The sequence below is a fragment of the Thunnus albacares genome, chromosome 6, assembly GCF_914725855.1.
Source record: "Thunnus albacares chromosome 6, fThuAlb1.1, whole genome shotgun sequence".
NCBI lineage: Eukaryota > Metazoa > Chordata > Actinopteri > Scombriformes > Scombridae > Thunnus > Thunnus albacares.
In genome coordinates, this window is record NC_058111.1 from 34494033 (window position 1) to 34516974 (window position 22942).

A 22942-nucleotide genomic window follows, 5' to 3' on the forward strand; every position below is an offset into this window, starting at 1 on the left:
ACTAGAGTTTAAACAGGTGACTGCTATATGAGTTTACACACTTATATCTGTTGTGAGTCTATATTCAGTATGTGCATGAATGCCAGAAGCTCACTTTATCAGCCAGTTAGCTCCTGCATTAGTCCATATTTCACATCGTGAGTGGGTGTTGTACTCTGCCTCCTCACATCTGTATTGATTGAGCTCTACTACCTCCAGCTTTGATGAGTTACACTACTCAGGCAAGCTGAAATATTCAGTCACTGCAGTTTTTAATGTTGGTGAGAAGTCATAAAACCAAAAGGCAGAATGAGTATACGTTTTCCATTCTGCACATTTCACCACAAGCTACAAATCCTGCTACCTTTTTAAAAATTCACATTTGACAAATATATTTATTTTGACTTTGGAGGGTGAGGAGCAGAGGGGGTGTGCCTGGCGGTGATCACATTGCACAGCTAGTAATTACTAAACTGAACCTGCAAAATTGAGCGCAGGGTCATTTTATCAGTGGGCGAGAGAGGATTTCAATTTCTCCCTGGGAGTGTGCAGATGGTAACCTTTATCCTTCACTTGTGCTTTTTGTCTCAGGCAAAATCTGAAAGTAATTTGAAAATGACAGAATAACAAATGGTATTGTCAAGTGGGAGTAACAGAAGCTAGAGGACAAAGTAAAGCAGGGATGGAAATATTTAACTGGTAGTGGTCTGAAATCTTATGGAGCTACAGTAGATGTTCATGCAGAGCCATTAATGTTCAGTTTATTGTGACCTTTTTCTATTTCTCTGGTTGCTCTCTGATCCCGGCAGCACATTTCACCCACCCACCTCTTCCCATTCCTTCAACATGCTAGAGCGTCCTCTCCCAGACGCCTACCAGCACCACCAGCGCTCCTCCACCTGTCTTTAGATCTCACCTCCAGGCGTTTGACCTGGGTCTTCTCAAACTCCAGCTTGGACTCCAGCTCGCGGATCTTGGCCTCCTGCCGGCTGACCAGGGATTTCTCCACCATAGACTGCTCCTGGAACTCCAGCTGGCTCTGGAGGGCTTGCATCTAAAACAAAAACAGACATGTTAATATACTTGTCAGTGCCAACCAAAGCAAAAAGATCACAGCCTTTTTTGTCTTGCTTCTTATATTCCATATGTAGTGCTGCAAGCCTCTGTCCAAGGTCCATTACTTTTCAGTCTTTACATGTTACCACTAGGGGTCATCATTCGTAAGCACAGTATGAATTTTCATTTTTATGCAGACAATACCCAACTCTATATGGGTGGTGATCCTCATGAACTTTAAACATTAGCAAGGCTAGCTGTTTCCACCTGCTTCCAGTCTTTATGCAAAGTTAGGCTAACCACCTCCTGACTTCAGCTCTGTGCTTAACACACAGACATGAAAATAGTATAACTCTGCTCATCTCACCCTCTGAACGAAAGCATATTTCCCAAAATGTTAAACTATTCCTTTTAGACAACATCAAACACTGATGCTTTCAGAAGCTTAGCTTATTTTGTCAAATATGGATAGTAAATGGACTGCATTTATATTGCTTTTTTTTCAAAGCTCTTTATAGTTTAGCCTCTCATTTCACTCCTCTCGTCCTCCTCTCATTCCTTGCTGTCAGTGGGGATAATTGCCCTCAAACACCTGACACCTGGGAGAATTCAGGACTCATGTCATACGAAGACACATATATCTTGTGCTGGTGGAGAGGGGGAAAGTGCCCCCCCCCCCCCTTTCTTGGCTGGGTTTGATTTGTCAGGTACAGCATTGTTTGATAGAGAAAAGGATCCATGTAGCAGCAGTCACTATCAAGATGACAGCACTAGCATGTTCAGCATTATTGCTTGTCTGAGTTGGCCATCTGTGTCACATATTGCCATCGCCAATCCTGCTTGAATGACACATCAATTACATCAAGGGTTGTATTTGTCAAGAGACCAATGCAAAAGGCAAAGAAAACGGGCTGAGGCATTGCTGCACAGCTACACAAGTTTGTAAATGACATTCTCCACTGGACACTGCAGTGAAGGAGACTCTAGAAGCTTCACAGTGTCAAGGGAGAGGGCTGAAAGAATTATAGGGTCACACAATTACAATCTGTCATCCAAGCTCTTTACACAGTAAGGTGACATCAATCAGCTGGAATTCTCTTGACAGCACTTTGCTCAAAGGGTCAGTTCACCGAAATTGCAAAAAACATATTTTCTCACTTCACTCTTGCAGGATCTAGCCATGCATATAGTTTGGGTTTCATTTGTCCAGGTTTGAGACAACAAATACTTCAAAATCTGGGCACATAAAACTAAAACAGTCTGCATTGCTAGACAGTAAGAAAATACTATGTTTTTGTGACTTGAGTAAACAAACCCTCTAGCTGTTTAGCAATGAGTTAATATATCTAAAGAAATTATAGTTGATCATCCTTGGTAGTATTTTAGCACAGAAAACTGTTTTTTTTTTAAGTAGACAAAATGGTGAGCAATATAACACGATTAATATAGTATGTTTTGTTAACTAGTTTCATAAAAATTGTTTATTGTCACAGACTGGATGATAAGACTTTGAAGCTGATGCTCCAATTTAGTTTCTCTTCATTAATCTGTGTGTTCCCTGCAGGTGAAGATGTGTATCATTCAGCAAAATCAGATCCTGTATCATTTGCCTCACTGTGGTTTCTATGGTTTAAGTTGCAGCAGAGAGCTATGCACAGCAGCTCTTTCTAACTCGTAACCTGAGCCTTCCCATAACCTTCAGGTTTAAGAATCTTTTGAAATTTTAGTACTACGTTATTCCTTGCGTTTCCACTGTATTTTACAAACTCAGATTTGACTTTTGATTTTGGATATACACCATTAAAAAGGCAAACACAGGACCAATTATATGTGCTGGCTAACTGAAGTCAGCCATTGTGGGACAGACAACAACAGAAGAAGTCACACTGATATTGGTATTGATTTCCTTTCACATAATCCAAGTCATTGCTGGGGCCAGTACAAGCCAGCTGGTGACATCCAACACATCAAACCACTTCATAGTTGTTCAGTTTGTGCCACTGTACACATTGTTGTCATTTATTTTTCAATAACCTTATTTCACCTTTTTAATTTCTTTCCTGCACTAGTTGGCTGTGTGTTGTGTCTTCATTTCTTCTAGAAGCTGAGAAATGTACTGCTACAATTTTTTATTTCTAATACCAATGAGGTCCTGGACATCTTGATTTTTAAAATGGTGTTTAGCGGTATTGTTTTTGTTGAAATCATCCTTGTTGTGTGATGACAACACATTTGCTTGACCAATCATGATTGATAACTTGACCAGCAACCTCTGGTTGCTTTAGTATCACCTCTTCAATAGTCCCCAGATGTAGTTTCAGGAACTCATCCTTGAGGAGGGCAGAGAACTGACATTAATGGCTACACATTTTAGTGAGGACTTATTTTTTAAATAAATCACTCCACTCAGTCAAAAAATTTAAATTTTCAGAGTCAAATATCCTTCTTTTACAGTATAAAATGGGGTTTTGGTGGTCAGTTTGGTTGGGAACCTAGCTAAGGTGGGAGATCACCAACACGTTTTAAAACATTTTAAATTAAATATAGGTTGTTGTCTAATAAGCTGCTGATTATTTCAGGATCATTTGTGAAATGACTTAAGGACTAGTTTCCTCCTGGTCTGACATACAGTTTTTATAGCAGACACAGGATTGAGCTCTACTCAGTCATAGCTCTCTCTGCCTATTTCCCTTTAATATAGACTGCAAATTTTAACTGGCTGTCCTTGTCACTGTCAGAATTATGCTAAAAGCAGAAAACCGGCATCTACCTTCTCTTGCACCTCCTGCTTCTCCTTGAGGGCCTCCTCCAGCTGGGCTTGGAGGTCACTGATTTGAGCCAGGTTCTGGGCCGACTGAAACCACAAAATCATTAGAAGGAAGCAAAGTCAGTGAGTGTGTTAGAAGAGAAACTGCACTGTGCTGAGCAGCAATATGTAGATAGTTAATATTTTTTCTTTATTTCCAAGATTTGGCAATGTCTTTACCTCTTTAGTTCAGCATCAATTATACAGAATGCAGGCTATACATACAGCTAAAATCCTAAAAAAATCCATCAAATGCCAAAGGAGAAAAAAATAAGCATATCTACTAAAACATGATGACACCACAGTGGTGAAAGCATATCAATAAATCTCATTTCAATGTGACCTGTGTGAAATATTTGAGACGAGAGCTTTTTTTCACAGTAGATGAAGCACTCTGCTACAGCGAGCCCCACTGGGAATTCAGCTGCTTCAATTTAGACAGGAAGGACGGATTCATTTGGAGCCGGTGGAGGCAGATCACTCATCATTCCATCAGCGATAGAACGGAAGCTCTTTTACTCCACTTTCATTTCCACTTGCTGCTCATCTGCACATACACATTAATTCTAATGGGGGCCACTCGGAGCTCGCCAAATACCACCGTTTTTCAGAAACGGCTCAATTTGCAGGGACGCATCATGTTAAAATAATTCAATGTAAAGCTTGACACCTGGACTTTAACTTTTACAAATGAACTTTTGACACAATATGGTGGTAAACATGACATGATATGTGCAACATGCCTGTGGGCTTGACAATACGTGTGTTTGTATATGTGTATATAATAATGTTTAAGGCTTGCTGCTATTGGACACATTTTTGCTTTTTATTAAAAATCATATATGAGCCAGGCAATGTCATCCATCTCTTATATGATGAATGATTAAGATTAATTGATGGTATACAGTATTTATTGTAGAACTGACCAATACTACACCGGTTAAGTATGGGAAGTCCTTAACTTGACTCATCCTGATATTCACTACGGTTTTTTGTGTTTCAGCAGCTTTTCTGCATCCTCCCTACCACTCATTAACATCCCCTATTCTGTCACTCTCACTTCCTCTACTGAATCTGTTTCAGCTAGGCTAGTGGTTCAAACGTGTCTAGCTCTGAACCTCTGTGTGCACCATCAGAGACGGTTGAGACTCAGGGGACTGAAGACACTGTCACTGAGCTGGTCAGTAAAAAAAAAAAAAAAAAAAAAAAAAAAAAGAAGCTTTATATTGTGCAAGTGAAACATGGGTTGTTACGCAGTCAGTGTAAACATTACAACTAGCTACGGTTCTATGATATCTAGATAACCTGCAGATATGCAGTATGCACAGTACTGGTCAAAAGTTTGGACACACCTATTCATTAAAGGGTTTGTCTTTATTTTCACTATTTTCTACATTGTAGAACAATACTCATTACAACAGCAAAGCATAAGGTGCTTACTTTAACCACAAATTTAAAAAATATTTTGCTTTGTTCACACTTTTTTGCTTACCATATCATTCCATGTGTTATTTTATAGTTTAGATGTCTTCAGTATTAATCTACAATGTAGAAAATTGTAGAAATAAAGAAAAACCATTGAATGAGTAGATGTGTCCAAACCTTTGTATATCTAGACACTAACACAGCTGACAGATGTGTTCAAGTATTAAAATTCAATTTCAAAAGAAAAAGTAAAATAATTGGAAAAATGTTATCATCTTTTACTATTACCACTATAGGTTTACTAATAGATACAATGAAATCAAAACATAAATAATTCATTAATAATAATTTCAATGTATGGATTTATTATAATTTAACAGTGTAAATCATAATTGTGTGACAGAGAGAAGGGAGCAGGGACAGACCTGGGCCACAGCAGCTTTGTGTTTCTTCATCAGCTCATTCAGGTCCTCCTGGTCTTCTTCCATCCTGGACTGCAGGTCATTCTTCTCTCTCTGCAGACGACTCAGCTGCTCCTCCAGCTGAAACAGAGTGAAACAAAACAAACAGTCTTGTAAATATATCAGCCCAGCTGTGCTGTCACTTTGTCAGATAAAATCAGCCATAAGACAGCAGCTGGTTCACACCAGGAGAAACCCTCAATTCCACATTTACATCTGTGCTGCACACATGGGCAATTTTTCAAAACATTTTAAGCTACAAGCCAAATGCTTTTGTATTGCGGCAAAATTATGATTTTTGAAGCAGAAATTTACTCTAAGACAAATGTCATTTACCACAGCAAACCACGATCCAAAAGAAGGACTGCTAGTCAGAAAATGTATAGCTCAGATTAAACTCAGGCATGAAGAGTTTAAAATGAAAGCTGATATAGTACATGTCTGTATATATTAGCTAACTCACTGATCAGTAACATGTATACAATATAACATAAATATATTGTTGTGTATGTTGATTTCAGTAGGGAGCAGCAGTGCTGCATGTAGAAAGAAAGATCAATATCAAATATAAGTATCAAGTTTGGTAAATAAAGTTATTCTCAAATCCATGCTAAAATGAATTGAGGGTCATTTTAAAACTCCATCAATATATGCATATTCATATATACCAGCTTTAGGAAAATTGGGTAAAAATCAAAGAAGGATTCTTTATTTAAAGTAGGGATTGGATGACATACTGTACAGTGCAAAGTATAACTCAAAAGCAGTTTGCCACAGTATGAGCATTGCTTTAACCAAACAGGCAAGTATGGCAATGTAATGAAAAATATGTTTTGTTTTAATGAAACATGTTGGTTTTGTGTAGTAAGGAGAAAGTTTTGTGATACAGACAGTATAACAGAGAAAAAACATTTTATATTTCCCTATAATGAGAAACACTTGTTGTCATTGTGGCAGGTATACATTGCCATAATCGCTATAGAATGTAGTCTGTAGTTGTTTTTATGGGAGAGCATGTAACCAGCCCCTTCTTTTGTTTTGCTCTGTATTAATGTATTCATCACCTTTTCCTGTGTTATTTTTTATGTTGATATACTCTATGTTTGTATGTTTGTAAAAGACCACAACAAGGATAAGACCTCTTGGGTTGATTTTTTCTTATGCCAGATTTATAAGGCTATGACATTTTTTGCTGAGCAAAACATTTTTTAATCCAAAATAAATTCAGTCAATCAAACCTTCCTGGACCATTCCTTCTAGAAAGTAACATTCTGTCTTTTTTTATAGGATCACAAACAGTTTTGAAACAAGACTAAGAGTGCACAGCTTTACCTTTGAGCTAAATGCTAACATCAGAATGCTAACACGCTAAAAATGACACACATGTTGACATGCTGATGTTTAGCAGCTATAATGTTTCCAATGTTCAGATTCTTGGTTTAGTGTGGTTTTTCTTTTCTTTGTTCTCACGCTATTGTGTATGTATTCAAAACATGAATTGTGTCTTGTAATCCCATGTGGGATGGGCCAGATGTTTGGCATGACAAACTAATACAACTAAAGCTAAAAACTGTAGAGATTTAGTGTGACAGGTTTCATGGGGAAAGAAAAAGACTTCATGCACACAATTTACTAACTTGTGCTCTCAAATGAATGATTTAGTAACTAGTGGGCGGTAATTATTAATGCTCTATTTAATAGTTTGTGCATTTGTTCATAACACTTATCATCACAATAATATTTCATTGAATAAAAAGAGGGGTAGTTAGTATTTCTAACAGGTGCACTTGTGTGGCTATTTATACATTTAGTTAGTAAAATGCAACTTAATGGTCACAGTCTGGAGCCCTGCTTTGGCTTTGTAGGTATGCCACTGAGTGCATAACAGAGTTTCCTCCGATGAGAGCCCTTATTAGCTCCTACACAGCCCCCCTCTGATCACAGGGCCCAACAGGGGTTATTAAAGGTCCCAGTCATAACCAAGATATCCAATTAGAGGCTAAAAGCTAGCAGCAACTGCCTCATACAGTACCTTTAGCTGAGGGGAGGGACTGTGATGAAATAATCCTATTTCTGTAATGACTAGGATAATATACAAAAGAGATGGAGAGGTTGGTGGTGCGGAGCTATGGATTAATAAATGATGAATAATGTGACTATGTGAAAAGGCTAATGAATCCATTTGCACATAGCGAGTAGATGAGAGAAGTCAGGGACAGGCAGAGCTGACACTTTGGTATCCACTTTATTAAGAAACAGTCCAAACAGAGTGAACCCAACTCACTGAATCAAAAGAGCTTCAAAATCTGTGTTTGGATTATAAAGGTTCAGATTTATTTATTCCTTATTTATTTTTATTAATACCACCCACTGTTGAGACGCACCAAGGTGTACTTGAGGAACTAAAAATATCCATGAGGAATCTGGGGCAAATTCATTTACATATCACTTTCCTTTTTTAAATCCACCGTTGGCCTCACTGAGTGCTGATAAAAGCTTTGAAAGCAGCTCCAGCACTGCAGCGTGGGGGAAACTGTTGTGACGGACACTTGAAAAAAATGTGCCAGTTGCCAGCATCAAACTGTCATTTAACACATTTAACAATAGGCTGTCAGTGCAATCTCAACCCAATTAGGTGGCTTGGCTCTTTGTTTTTTTGTTTTTTTTTTACTTTTTTTTTCTCTCCGATTGCTGTGGCTCTCTGTGGAAAAATAAAGCTGTCGAAAACATGCCAGCCTATTTTCTCAGAACACTGCAATTACGGCAGGGAATGGCGAAAAAACGGTGGACCATCTGAAAGAAAATGTTATTTGCATGATTTTATCTTTGTTGAATTGCAGTGTATGATGCGGCCTGGGCTGCATCAACAAGGCCTCCATTTATGCAATAGCCATTTCTGTCATCAGTTCTTGCAGCCTTTTTACTTTCCCAGCAGGCTGGATGTGTGCTGCAGAGGTCATCCTCAAAGACACCATTTCAAAACAAACAGCTGGTGACACATTCATCTGATCTCTGCACAATTCCTTTTTCCACCATCTTCTAAATGGGTCATGTATTTTATGAAAACATTTTTACTGCAGTTGTTTTTCAAAGTCAGTTTTTTCTTCCGACGACATGATACAAAAGCTAAATAAAGCTGGGATGAAGTCACCCATGATGCACTATTTTATGAAATTGAGGGCGGATTATTTGCATAGTTGTAATGGGACTGAAGTGAGCCACTAATGTGAACAGTACTCACTTAAAAATTGTTGAGGAGCAACTCTTACCTCTTATACTGAGAGAACAGTGAAGCCTAGTTTCATGCTGGTGTTGTATGGTGTTACGTACTGGAGTAAAGAGAAGCGGCAGTATGTACAAAGCCGGTGGTGATGAGACTGAGGTAAAGCTAATTAAAAAGTAATGAGCTGTGTCTCTCTACCAGCCATCTCAGCTACTAACATCATGAACCTCATCACAGTTTATCTGTAAACTTTCAGCTCACCAGCTCCATCAGCCTCCACACAAACTAATATTTACTGGCTACAGCTGACACAAAATCTGAGGACAAACACTCGCACCATCAGCTTTTGTTTAAAAACCTGTCCATCATCTTAAAACATAAAGACAATAATATCTCATTAATATCTCATCTTACTACGCGTCTTATGCAATTAAGTCCAATTTTGTTTTGAAAATGTATCAATCTATTATTATCTTGTCATTGTTGACCTACAGTGGTTGAGCTTCTCCCCGTGCTGCAGTAATATAGATGTGTACTCCAGGGTGGGTCAGCATATTGTGACATCACTGGTGGGTGTGGTTACATGTGCAGTGCACCACACCCGACTGTGATGAGATTTAAAGCAGCGAGGCTGGTGAAACACTGCTGTTCAGTCTGGTGTTAAGTTACTCTGTTATTATTATTTTCACATACTTGTTAGGGTTTTAATGCATCACTCATGCATTCAATACAGATTTAATGACTACATTTAATAAATAAGTAGTTAATAAATACATAATTGCTTTAGAAATATATTAATTTATTCTAATGATAATTTAACACTGAAAATAATCTATAATTAATTCTGGTGGCACACTCCAGACTTTAATGTCAGTTCACTGACACTAGGAACAATAAGAACTGTTCATTCATCTCCAGTTCATTTTAGAGGCAGGGATAACCTTGGAAAACAGGTGCAGTTACAATAATTGTATCATCACTTCTGCCCTTTTCTGTTTAGCAGGGCAGAGAAAAAAAAATGACTAACAAATAAAGCAAAAATCATCCAGACAGCAAAACTCCATCCATCAGTCTTCTCTGCTTGTGACCGCTTGTGCAGCTGTGTCAGCTCTATTCTCTTTACCCTTCACTTTACTGTGGACATAATATTCACCTTTCTGATGACAACATGAGCAGTTAAACATTTCAAGGGGGGCTGTGTCTTGTTTTAAATTCAGGTTCAGCAACATGTTGAAATCAGTTTCGACTATCAATACTTACACTTTAACAGGCAGGAGAGGAAGAGCTCAAGAAGATGGAGATGAAAGAGATTAGACCTCACAGATACAGAGAGAAAAAAACTGAGGGTAAATGAAAAGCAGAGGAAATGTGGGAGTGAAAAAGAAAAAAAAAAAAGCAAGAGAAAAGTAAAGATGTAAAGAAAGAAGTAAAGAGAGCTCAAAATAAACAAGATCTTCCCTATCACAGAGAAATGGAAAATATGGCAAAAGAAGCACAGAAGAAGAGAGGGAGTAAGAGAAAGATGAAGGAATAGCTGTGTGAACAGGTGTGTCCTCTAACCTCTTATCTCTGGCTAAAGGCAATGATGTGACATATCTACTGCTGTCCTGCTACCACCACAGATGGTGCAGCGTTATAAAAGCCTGAAAAACACAACCTACGTGATCACCAGTGACGATCGTGTCCAAATGTTGTGACAGCTTTACTTTTTTTTTCTCATATTTAAGAAAGACATGCAGTAAACTTTAATAAAAGCCGCCACCTGATGTCGTGTTACTCCTGGAAACTTGTTAGAAAATCTTATTTTAAAAGGCTGAGAAAAGGATCCAGAGAGCTGTACTGACCGCCTGTTTTGTTTTGGAGATGTCTTCCATCTGAACGTGCAGGTCTTCGATCTCCACCTCCATGGACTTACGAGCTTTAACTGCAGCCGCACACGTGAACTCAGACTCCTCCAGCTGGAATAAAAGCAGAGATGGAGGAAAATATCAGGTGAATATCAGTTCACCAATTCCATCAAACAGTGACCTAACACAATTTCCACTTTATTTTTACTTCATTTAACTTTTTTTTTATGCTGGTAGTGTATATAATATGTGCATTCATTTGGGTTCATTTCAACAGCAGTTCTCTGCATTTTCAGGGTAAATCAACTGCAATGTTTATTTCCAGAGACAGAGTCCCTGTAATTCTGGTTAATCTACAGACCTCTTGGTCACCAGTTATCACTGGAACTACTTTCTGCAAAGAAACAGGCTCTCTGAGTATCGGATAATAAATAATCTTGGATAACGTGGAAAAAGGCTTTCCAAATGGGTGCAGAAAAGTGAGAACATTTTATATGCTAAGAATGTGCACAAACAGAGGCTCTGAATGGCATGAAGAACACCGAAAATGTTGGGATTGACAGCTACTCTGGATTGCAAAACATTTCAAGCTTGAGGCTGTTCCTCAGGCAACATCAAGAACTTTATGCTGACGTGTCTGTAGAAATACAGCAAAGGCAGGAAGTGACGGATAATTACATCATAATATAAAACTGTGAACATGTGATTCTCTCAAATAATAACATAATGTATGTAACACAAAAATCATTTCACACTTTATCTCAAGTCCCTCTATTTAACACATTTTAAAAGCAGTATATAAATGTTTTATAAGTGACTATAATGTAGTTGTTAGAAAATATAAAGACTTTTCAAGTATTTATTAATGCTCAGTAATCATGTATTAACTCTTTATATACTGCTTACAAATGCTAAATGGGAAGACTTAAAGTGTGCTGCTTCTTACACATGGAGGAAAAGTGAATATTTATCCTGGGCACAGTGTTCCATCATGGGCTTAATGAGGAATTAGATCTGTCTTCTTTCACCTAATTTTCAACTGGTTGCTGCTTAGGACTTGATTTGACATTGATACATAGTAATTGAATTACTCAGTGGCTGAACTCCAGATTCATACATGTTTCAGAATGTCTACCCTTGCCAATATTATAAATAGTTTTTGTGTTGTGTATCAATACAAAGTATGTAAACTGTAACTGTTGAACTGTTTTGAGGCAAGGTGAACTCAGGAGTTCAAACTCCCAAGACCAGGAGGACGCAGAACGCTCAATGTGCATTACTGGGACAACAGTGTTCTCAAATACTTCTTCCTCATTGTGATGTATATTTATAATACAACAAAATGTAATATCATACACCTCACTAACACTGTTTTAATTTGACATGTATATTTATATTTATTCATTCTTATTGGAATATAGTGAGATATGTATACATGAGGAGACGGAAGTCCAAAGAGGCAGCGCTGTTGTACAACATTAAACTGTCCAATAAAAGCATCAACCTTGACTTTACCTTCAGACAAACTAATGTGGCAGCAACAAATATTAGATTTCACCTCTGTGACTGAAGTTCATCCAATATTAATTATGTTTAAAATGCTACAGAGGCATCAGAATCAGCAGTCTCCTCAGAATAACCATGGACCAGCCATCTCAGGAGGAGGAAGGAGGAATACAGTCGAGTGAAGGTAAGTGGGAGAATTTGAAACACTACAGACTTCCTACTGTACTGAAGTCCAAACTCAAAGACACACAGGCTGGGGTTGAAGCAACAGTCTAACTTTTTTACTTTCCCTTCTTTTTAATTTTTCATTTCATCAGCGTCCAGTGCAGAGAATGGTTTGGGATAAGTTTAGCCTGGCTCAACACAAAGACTGGAACCAGGGAGAAAACTCTTTACACAACTCTAAAGCTGTCCCACTGAATCTGTATCAGACTATAAACTGAAGCTTGTCTGTGTAACTGTTGTAGAAACTGTGTATAAATGAGGTGCTTACCTGGTTCTTGAGCTGGGCGATCTCCCTCTTGCTGGGTGCGTTGTTCTTTATGTGGTCTAACATGATCTGGGCGTCGGCCAGCAGAGCCTTGGTTCTCTTCAGGTCCTTCCTCAGACGCTTCTCAGTCTCAATGTCACCACCTCTCACCTAGGAGACAGGTACAAAGGGGACATGTCACTCAACTGATACACCAGAGATGGAATGAATCCAGTTTACCATTACTATGAGTTAAATCAGATCACTTTACCAACCATAACTGAAAATACATTTTATCCTTTTACTGTATCATACATTTAATGATGTAAGCAGATCTTTGATAGTATCAATCAGAAAACATTCATTTAAGACGTGATCTATAAGTTAATAAACTGTAGGCTGTGATCAGAGGATGCTTATTATAGGAGGCCATGTTCCTCATCTGTTCCATGGATGTCAGAGTTGGAGTTCAGTCTGGACTTTAGTTAACTGCAGTTAGACAGCCAGTAGCAAGTGCGTCAAACAAATATTTGATTCAGTCAGTATAATCAACACACTTCAATCACCACCACCACCACTTTAAGCTCCAAATCTCCTCCCACACACTTCAACAACACTAGTGCTCTAGCCTAAGAGCAAACATTCTCTTACTATTGAACCCTGCACATACCAAATGAACATTTACATGCTATGACTAGTTGGTGGTAGTAGAAAATAGATCAAGTCCTGTTGGAAAATACACTTAGTTTACAGTTTCAGGAGAATTTGTTGTTTAAGTAAAATCTGTTCCACTGTGTTCAGTGTAGTTACCTTGTCCTGAGCGGACAGAAGCTTTGACTCCAGCTCTCTCTTCTCTTTCAGCACCTTCTGCTTCTCATCGTACTCCTCTTCAAGCTGGACCTCCATTTGCTTCAGCTAGACACACACACAGGAAAAAAGCAAATGCACAGCTCAGTCTGATCACATAGGACTACATATGGTAGAGCACATAGGGTTGCTGACCAACAGTATGGCAATAATCAATATAGAGTACAGGCTTTAAATTCTGGGATATGTTAGTGTCCGTGGCTGCACTGTTGATTACATTATTAACTATTTCAGGTGTTCCACAGAACCAAAAACAAAGGGATTATTGGACTATTCTTAGAACCTTACTAGCAGAGGCTCGCAAGGCAAATGAAAAGTCCAGACATCAGAAACAACATTAGGATTAATCCTCTGGGAACCGTAAATGTTTGGACAAAGTTAGATTACAGTCTGGACCAAAGGGTGGACCTAATAGCTGACCTTGTCATTTAAATTCCTATGTTGCTAACATGGTCAAAAATCTAAAACTCGTTCTGGGTGTAATGCTCATAGAAAGTCCATAGGTTCATTAAAATAAAAAGTTTCTTATCTCCTTTGATGCATGAATATTTTAAGCAAATTTAATTCCCATAGGATTATGACTTATCTTGTGTTGATAATGGAAATAATGAATCCTCTGGGCAGCATGAATGAGCTGTCTAAATGTCATTGTCAAGTGCCCATTCAATTTTGACATTCTCGTGTTCATATCTGAAATACTGGCCTGATGGTTGTGCTAAAGTTAGTCACAAAATATTTGAAGATCCTCTCCAGACATGAATTAAGATGTATAAAGATACTCTGCTTGGAACAATAATGTGTGTCTGATATGGTTCTTCCACAAGAAAGTATAATTACCACTTTAAAATCCTTAAAATGACATCTACTCCTTCTTCCTCATTAAAAGTCCAGAATATATGAATATGCAAATATATTCATTGCAGAGTGCAGCAGTGCAGCGGCTTATCTGGCTCCAAGTTCTGGTGTAAAGAGTGTTAGGGACTCTTCTCTTAACTTGAGTAAGTGTGCAGATAAGACGACCAGTGCAACTAGGCCAAGAAGGTACAGCCCAACCGAACTTCTGAACATTATCAACAACTCGCCCACCTCACTTCCACCAAAGCTTAGAGCGGCGCTCAGCAGACTGCAGCTCCTGAGGACACAATGCCCTGCTGGTGTAGCAGACTACAATGGCTCAGAGGCGAGAGGAAGCGGTGTGCATGGAAGCAGAAGAGGGGTTAGCGGGCTGGTCTGTTAGCCATGCTAAAAGCTAATGCAACCAGGCCAGCCATTCCATCACTCTTTCTAGTCTAAGTTTGGACACATGGACATGTTAACAAGGTTAAAAACTTTGGAGGGGGTCTTAAAAATTCATCCTTTGGGGAGAATGAATATCCACAGCTAATTTCCTCATTGGAGATATCATGTTACGAAAGTCTTGGTGAAGAGGGGCACAAAATCTTTAGCAATCAACCTATTGGGACCATAATTATCCAAAAGAAATTTTCTGTTTGGCTTGCTGTTGAAATATCTGTCTGTGGACCAAATGTTGGACTGACTGACATCACAATCTTATAGAAGTTATGACACAGACAACAAGGAAAGAATTACCATTGATGCCACTTACTGATTAGTCAAGTTAAGTCTTATTATATTGGAATAGTAAGTCTGTGGAGTCTACAGTAGCTTGTGTTTGGCAGTATTTAGAATGCATGAACATGAACGGGTCTGTGTGAGGCTAATAAGGCCTGTCATAAAATGTACGATTTACATAGAGAACACTATAGGGCTGTTTCCCTCATTTATTTATTCAGCATAATGCATCACTATATAAAAGTCACTGGGAGACACAATGTAGAGTCAGTGCTCCCAGCTTGTGTGACTGTAGAAAAAGCTAATTATGCATGGGCTAATGAGGGCTTGACTGGTGGAGGGCAGTCATGGGGCAGTCAGCACCAGCAAAGCAAAACAAATACTAAACAACATTAACAGCCATAATAGTAACAAAGCTAACTGTACGCAAACCACCCACACACTCAATCTGCCTCCCACACACACACACACACACATCACCAGAAAACACTCCTCTACTCCACCATGTCTCCCTACTATATTGATATCATTTGGTAATTAAGCCACCAATGGGATCCATTTTGCTGATGGATAAACAAATGTGACCCAAGAAAGAGTCAAATAATTTACATGACTTATCTAGAAATCTTTAATGAATACAGTTTGTGTATGCTTCTCTGGGCAGCATGTAGGCAAACATACATGAGGTTGCTTGGATAGGTTGGCTGCTTCTGTTTTTCTTGTATGTAGAACTTAACATTTGGTTTTGTCTCCATTTCAGACCCGCCTCCTGACAGCATGTATCACCCAATCGACTTGCTTGATGCTACTTGACTTGCTTCCTCTGCGAGACTTTGCAACCTACTGTTACCCTTCAGTGCAAAGGTTGGCAGAGACGTTTACATGTATCTCCAGAGAAGCATAATTCCAGTCTTACTTGAATCAAATTTTGTGAGAAATGATACTTAGGGACATAGTTAATTACAGAATGACTTGTTCTCTATCTCACATGATAACTTCTGTCTAATGTACATTACCACAGCACTAATTCCATCAGTATAGCAACTGAGTCATGTCATACTCACTGCTCTGATGCTCTGAGGTTCTCTTTTTAGGAGAAATACTGTTTTCATTCACTAATCAATCCTTGTCTTCTGCTTTGTTTTCTTTCTTTTTACTTTACTGCTGGAATGCCATAAATATGAATATAATTATTTGTGCAGAAAGTGTTGAGTTTCACTGATGGTAGCTTGACAGCAATCAACAACAACAGCAAAGTGGAAGCATTGTAAATAATTAGTCAGTGAATGCATGTAACTATATTTTTGTTAGAGAAGGTAAATTCAGAGCAGCGGAATGCAAAAAGACACGACGCTGTACTCGCAGTGCTGTGGAAATGTACATTATCTTGACTTTATTGAAACAAGTGTTGAATTTACTTCAACAGCTAATTAGGGAATTAGCAAATAGGGAGGCGTTTTAATGAAATATGATAACTTATAAACCAAGGGGAATTAGAAATAATGGTCTGTCTCTAATAAAAGCCTCTACAGTTGAGGTAATTAAAGGCAAGGCCACTATCTGACAATTTACACTCTGTAAACACTGACTGTCATGGCTGCAAAATTTGCAAAAACTACAGCTAGACATGTTAAAGATGTGTTGTGCATGTCTGGAAAGCATTGGAGCTAAAAGTGACATGCTACGCTATGCTGATATGCTATGATAAGCGATATATTTGGAATAAATAATAATCCCTACAAGAAGGAAGGCTGTATGTGAGGAAATGTTAGTTAAGTCATGATTTTAAGTCAGAGATCAGTGCAGTGAGTGAGTTGAAATAGCTCCTTGAGTTATGAGAAACCAGGTGTTTTAAGCTTTTACACTCCTTTGACTAATTATTGCCATTAAAAGATAGAAACTCTAACAGGCCTATGTAATATGTGTTTGACTGGCTGCTTCACTCATAAAAACACAGTGGACTGGAGCTGCTGTGAGCCATTAAAAGTCACAAAAAGACAACTGAGAGAAGTAGTAAAGTACAGTTGTATGAAATATCTGCTGTGATTTTATCACTGCACTTTTGTCATGTGTTGTAGAGCTGAACAGAGAGCTCCTGTTAAGAGACTTCATACAGTATGCAGCGTTTCATTTGCTGCACTTTTCTCTGCTGCTGTCACATTAGTGTTGTTGTTGTCCTTCGTTGTTTAATCTCTCTGTCTGTCATTGTCTCATATCAGTACACCTCTGTCTCTTTACGCCTGTTTCTCCAAGACATTAAATTGTAAAACAAAAAGATAAAGTAGCAGCACAGTTAAATAACTTTATTACAATGTGAGGTTTATGTGTGATGAATCTCCTTACCTTCTTGCTGCAGGACTGTCTGATCTCTTCCACCTCATCGTCTTTGCTCTCGATCTCCTTGGAATGGGTTTGACGCAAACGCTCCATCTCCATTTCAAGACGCAGCTTGGCCTGAAAGGCAAACACACAAAAACACTCTGCATTCACTATGCCTTACAGGAGCCTTATTCTAATTTTCAACCTTATTTCCATATATTATTCATAGGCATGCGTATGTCCAGAGTACTCACTGTTGTTCTCTGTACTGCTAATAAACTCTGACATCTACTGATAGTGGAAGAACTACAGGGAGTTTGGCTGGGAAAAGCATTGCTTTTTCTGTTCTGTCTGGGGGAGTCATTACAGGTCAGTCTGCTGCTGGACTTCAAAACATATGAACGTTATGGATCTTATTCAAAATATATTGTCACTGTCTGACAGATTTACAGTTTGTTGAACAAGCAAATGTCTATAAACCACTGACCACCTGATCCTCTTACCGTTCATTTAAAGATGCTCTCTATGCATCTGTCAAAAAAATCTATTTTGAGCATTTACAATATATATTAAAATATCCTGTAACACATTAAAATATTTTTGATGACTCATCCTGCAGTTAAAGACATATACATCAATGTATTCAATCAAATGTGATTTTGGATGAAAAGCTAAAACTGTCCAACATATAAAGGCACAAGCATGCTACATGGTAGCTATCAGAGCAATACTGTATGTTTTGGCATCAGTCTGCAAAAATTGCATTTACATAGCCAAAAGAGCTCTTATGTATTAATTTCTCCCTCATCCTCTTTCTGATCTGACAACTCAGGTGAGGGAGGTGTGGGTGGAGGTAAACAGTGCCTTGCAGAAGTGCTTCCTAAAGTGGATGATTGGCACCCTGGGGTACCTTGGAAAATATGCAATTAACACCAAAATCAGCATATTAAAAACTCTGTTAAATACTGTATGCAGTTACGCTGCGGCAAAGATTGGTGACATCGACAGCTTACGTTCATCTGTTGTCATAGTAACTCAACATGCTGTCCAGCTCATACATTTTCCAGGTGCACAGTGAACAGAAATAGGATGTTGGATTGAGTAGTGTTGAGATTTGTCACAATAAATAATTGTTTATCCAACAGTTAAATATCTATCTGCAAATCTAACCTTGTCCAGGTACGACAGTAAAAACTATGACTTCTTTGCTTTTTTGAGTAGTTGATAATTATTCATATTTTTATGAATACTGATGTTAGTTCATACATTTACAGTTACACCCATGTTATCAGTTTGTTCAAATATATTCTTATGAGGGATATCCAGAGTGTCATTTTTCCATTCTGGATTCTTAGTGATTGGTAAAGCTACAACTTTTTACTCCTATTTGGTGATTTAGCATTTTTACCCACTAATTATAGGCAGCATGTAACATGTTGGCTAATGAAAAAAACATGTAGAAAATGAGAAAATTGGGAAATATTGCTCTAATGTTTGCTCTCATACTCTCACATGGTCTCATATTGCAGTATATCGAATTTGTTTAATCTGTATGCAAACAGAAATGCAATGCACACAGATTCAATACATAAGACACTCTGCATTGATTAATAATAACTAATAATACCTGCAGAGGTGATGGTGAGTGTAGGGTTAGGGTTAGCTGTTTCTGTGTATGTATCATTGTAATTATTATCAGTAATAGAAGGAGTCATTCATATTTGAAACAGCCCTAACTATAGTGGCCTAACTTCTTCCTACCGTGTGAATTTATGGTATCTTTTTCATATGATATCAGTATAATATTAATGTAGGGTCTATGATTTGTTAAGGAGCCAATCCTCCTGGCTCTTTTTGCATTTTATTTGACTAAAAGGTTCTACAGCACAGCACCTGTATTATCAGTTAACACTTGTCCTGAAGAGGGCTGTCACATGGATGTAGCTGTCAAAGGCAGTAATACTTCAGTCAAACTTGAACACAGTCAGTAAAATATTCACAACACATCTACATGTTAATGTTGATTCATGCTTTTGTATTGTCCCGTCTTGGCTACTGTAACTCCATTTTCACCTGCCTCAGCAAAACATCCCTGGATCATTTACAAGTGGTCCAAAATGCTGCTGCTAAACTCTTGATCAGGTCCTCCAAAAGGTCTCATGTGACACAGATTCTGATTGCTCTTCACTGGCTCCCCATCAAATTCAGAATCAAATTCAAAGTTCTGGTGATCACCTATAGATCACCATAGTCGGACACCTGCCTACATTAGAGATCTACTGCAGCTTTATGTCATCAGCAGGTCTTTAGGGTTCAAGGTTTGCTGGTTGTTCCTTGATCGAGGCTTAAAACTAAAGGAGACTTCTGAGGTTGTGGCTCCTAAACTTTGGAACTCTTTTCCTTTGGACTTGAGGTCTGTGGACACTTTAAAAAAACAGCTCAAGACCCATTTGTTCAGACTTGCCTTTGTGTAATTTTTCTATTTTCTATTTATTTATTTTTGTTTTTTTATTGTGTTTTATGTCTGTATGTATGTTTAAGCTTTATTTCTTCTGTGAGGCGTTGCCTGTGCTCTCGAAAGGTGCTATATAAATAAAGTTACTTACTTACTTACATTACCATTACAGGACACAGACACTGGCATTTACCAACTAGAGAACACTAGGTGCTGACTGGAAAGAGTGTTTAAAACTGACAGTGGGGTGTGTAGATAATTACAACATTGTCATTTTTTCTTTAAAGCTACATGCATCAATCTTTTCTATGTTAACATTGAATCAAATGACTCTGTGTAATATGAAAGGTGTTGTTCGTTGTGATGAACCCACAAAGAATGATCATAAACAAGCAGTTCCACTCAGCTCTACAGCTGTTTTAATCTCTGTGTGCTCACTGTTTTGGTTTTGCAGCACATTTACTGTTTTGGTTCAGTCTCACAGCTCTCATCCGTCTGGTTTCAGCAGCAGCAAGCAGCTGTTTTCAAGCTTTGATAAACCCACTGTACACTACCTGCTTTAATATTCCTTTGAATATTGTTCTGTTATGGCAGCATTGTGTTTTTATCTGTACCTGTTCCAACATCTGGATGGTGCCAGCCTGCTCATCCAGCTCCTCCTCCTGGTCCTTCACCTTGGCCTCCATGTCACGAAGCTGCTTCCTCATCTGAATGACAACATCAACATATTTAGTAAAACTAAAGATTTTACTCCCAAAATATACATTTAATAATTTAAACAACAAGTACAGATGTGTTGTAGTTATCATTTCCATGAGGTCTTTTCATTTGAATAGTCAGGAAACAATTGTTATTGTGGATTCATATTTGTAGTACACACTAGATCTCAGTGGCTGTAATTCTAATAGAAGTAATTTAACCCACAAGATCTCTACAAAGCTACAACACAACCTCACAAATAGGAATCAAAGAGGAATCACAAAATAGAAAAAAGCAGACCTTGGCCAGCGATGCCTCATCCTTGGACTCTTGGGAGTTGAGGTCCTGCAGCTCGGCCTCCAGCTGGTCCAGTTTCAGGTTGACTGCACATACCTCCAGGTCCTTGTCCTGCAGCACCGAACAGAGAAGAGGGGAGGGTCAGGAAATTACAGTGTGAACATGTAACAGGAACAGATGCACACATGTGATGAGAGAAGGCTGAGCAATTATTTACTCTGCTCAGCAGGTAGCAACACGGTGTACACACACAGTCCCAAAAAAGATTTACGAGATGTGTGTTTATAATAACAAACACTGTGTGTGGACATGCACAGTGTAAACCTGAATTACAAGGAAATATGTAGAAAATGCAGCACAAGGTATTTGATTTATCCATTTGACTAACCTGTGCAGCTAAAAAGACATCTTGGATTTACAGTAAATAGGTCACTTAATACTAGTATTATTATTATACATGGAGTAGACACTGTTTACAACACTTCTCTAAAATTACACACAGTTTTTTGTATGTTAAGAGTTTTGAGACTATTTCCTATGACATTTGCAAAAATGATTTAGGTTGATGAACCTGCAGTCTGTCTATTTCTGTGGAAATTCACATAGCAAATAGTGCCTGCCTGATCTCTGACACACATAGATAGACTAAATGATCTCTGATTGATCTCTAATAGAGCTACTATTTACTACAGTAGCTCTAAATGATTTCTACAGAATGTCTGATTGCAATTATTGTTTATCTATTTATCTTGTTTCCATAAAGTTAATGACTTGAGTACATTGCTGTATGAATGTAACCTAAAGACAGTGGAACCAGGTTTAAGAAAGCTACTAACAGGACACTGATGTGTGTGAAAATATACTTTTACTGCAGGTCCAGTCTAGTTGATATTACCAATTCCATGAATTCCATGTTTTCTACTCTACATGAAACATAGAGGAGAAACATGAGCCTGCTCTTTTTTTTTATTATTTAAGATCACATGAAGTGTTTGCAGGATTTTTGCCCTCATCAGCAGTCTGCGCAGAAGCTTTCAACGGCATCACACGGTCTTCATTAGTGGATGGTGTTTTCTCATGGACATAGATCTGTTGACATGGCAGCTTGGTAGAGTAGAGTAGGGCTCATAGCAGCTACAGCAGATCCATCTGCATGACAACCTCATCTGCTGATGAAGGCTGTGGGATTCAGTTCAAACCTAGTAGGTACGTTGAGTTGAGACTATGTTTGTTTTTTCCCTGCCTAACTGGTTCTGGAAGTTTATTATATATAATTTTTTACACTGAAGGCTGTTAGAGAATCCCTTTATAAGGTAGTATATGGTATTATAGTACAGTATTGTCCTTATTTGTGTAAGGACTACTTTGAATTCAGCTGCTTTAATAAATCTTAAAGTGAAGTCATGAAAACAAACTTCTTGAGGGATGATTAACCACCACAGGGAGGATCGCTGCCAAATCCCAACCTATGTATAATTACACAAATGAAAAAATAGACATCACATCCAAGTCAAGTGCCACACACTAGGACAGACAGATACACACCTCCAGCTGCTGTCTGAGGCTGAAGGCCTCTCCGGTCAGCATGTCCTTTTCTCGAGCCAGTTTCTCCCTCAGACTTCTCTCCCTCTGCACCTCCTCCTGGGCTGCACTCAGCTCGCTGTCGAACCTGCATGCAAACACACACACACACACACACACCACTGATTAACACTGTCAAAACACTCTAATGAAGTAGATCTACTGCTATTCTGTGATAATATCTAAAGGAGCAAAATTCATAGTGTGAGATTCTGTTGAAGTTCATAAAAAGAAGTAAAATCACTTCAAATGTGTTGAGCTGGTCACACAGTATATCTCCTCTGTTTTAACTAAGGCATGCATGTTCAGCAACACATAGGGCTACAGTCTATGTCCCTCGCTAGTAGTCTCTTCTCTCTCTCACTCGACAAATGAGCTGG

The 22942-nt window shown here is 38.4% G+C and overlaps 1 protein-coding gene across 16 annotated transcripts in view; it reads right to left on the bottom strand.

Moving 5' to 3' along the window:
• Window positions 1-22942, bottom strand: part of myo18ab (myosin XVIIIAb) — a 158044-nt gene that overhangs the window by 16771 nt on the left and 118331 nt on the right. For all 16 annotated transcript variants that reach the window (XM_044353807.1, XM_044353806.1, XM_044353805.1 and 13 more), the window contains 10 exons: window positions 22527-22650; window positions 20985-21092; window positions 20600-20692; window positions 17555-17665; window positions 13583-13687; window positions 12797-12943; window positions 10795-10908; window positions 5692-5808; window positions 3806-3889; window positions 896-1033 (listed from right to left, as the gene is read on the bottom strand). In XM_044353807.1, the coding sequence (XP_044209742.1) occupies window positions 896-1033; window positions 3806-3889; window positions 5692-5808; window positions 10795-10908; window positions 12797-12943; window positions 13583-13687; window positions 17555-17665; window positions 20600-20692; window positions 20985-21092; window positions 22527-22650 (1141 nt within the window). The remainder of the gene's footprint in view (window positions 1-895; window positions 1034-3805; window positions 3890-5691; window positions 5809-10794; window positions 10909-12796; window positions 12944-13582; window positions 13688-17554; window positions 17666-20599; window positions 20693-20984; window positions 21093-22526; window positions 22651-22942) is intronic.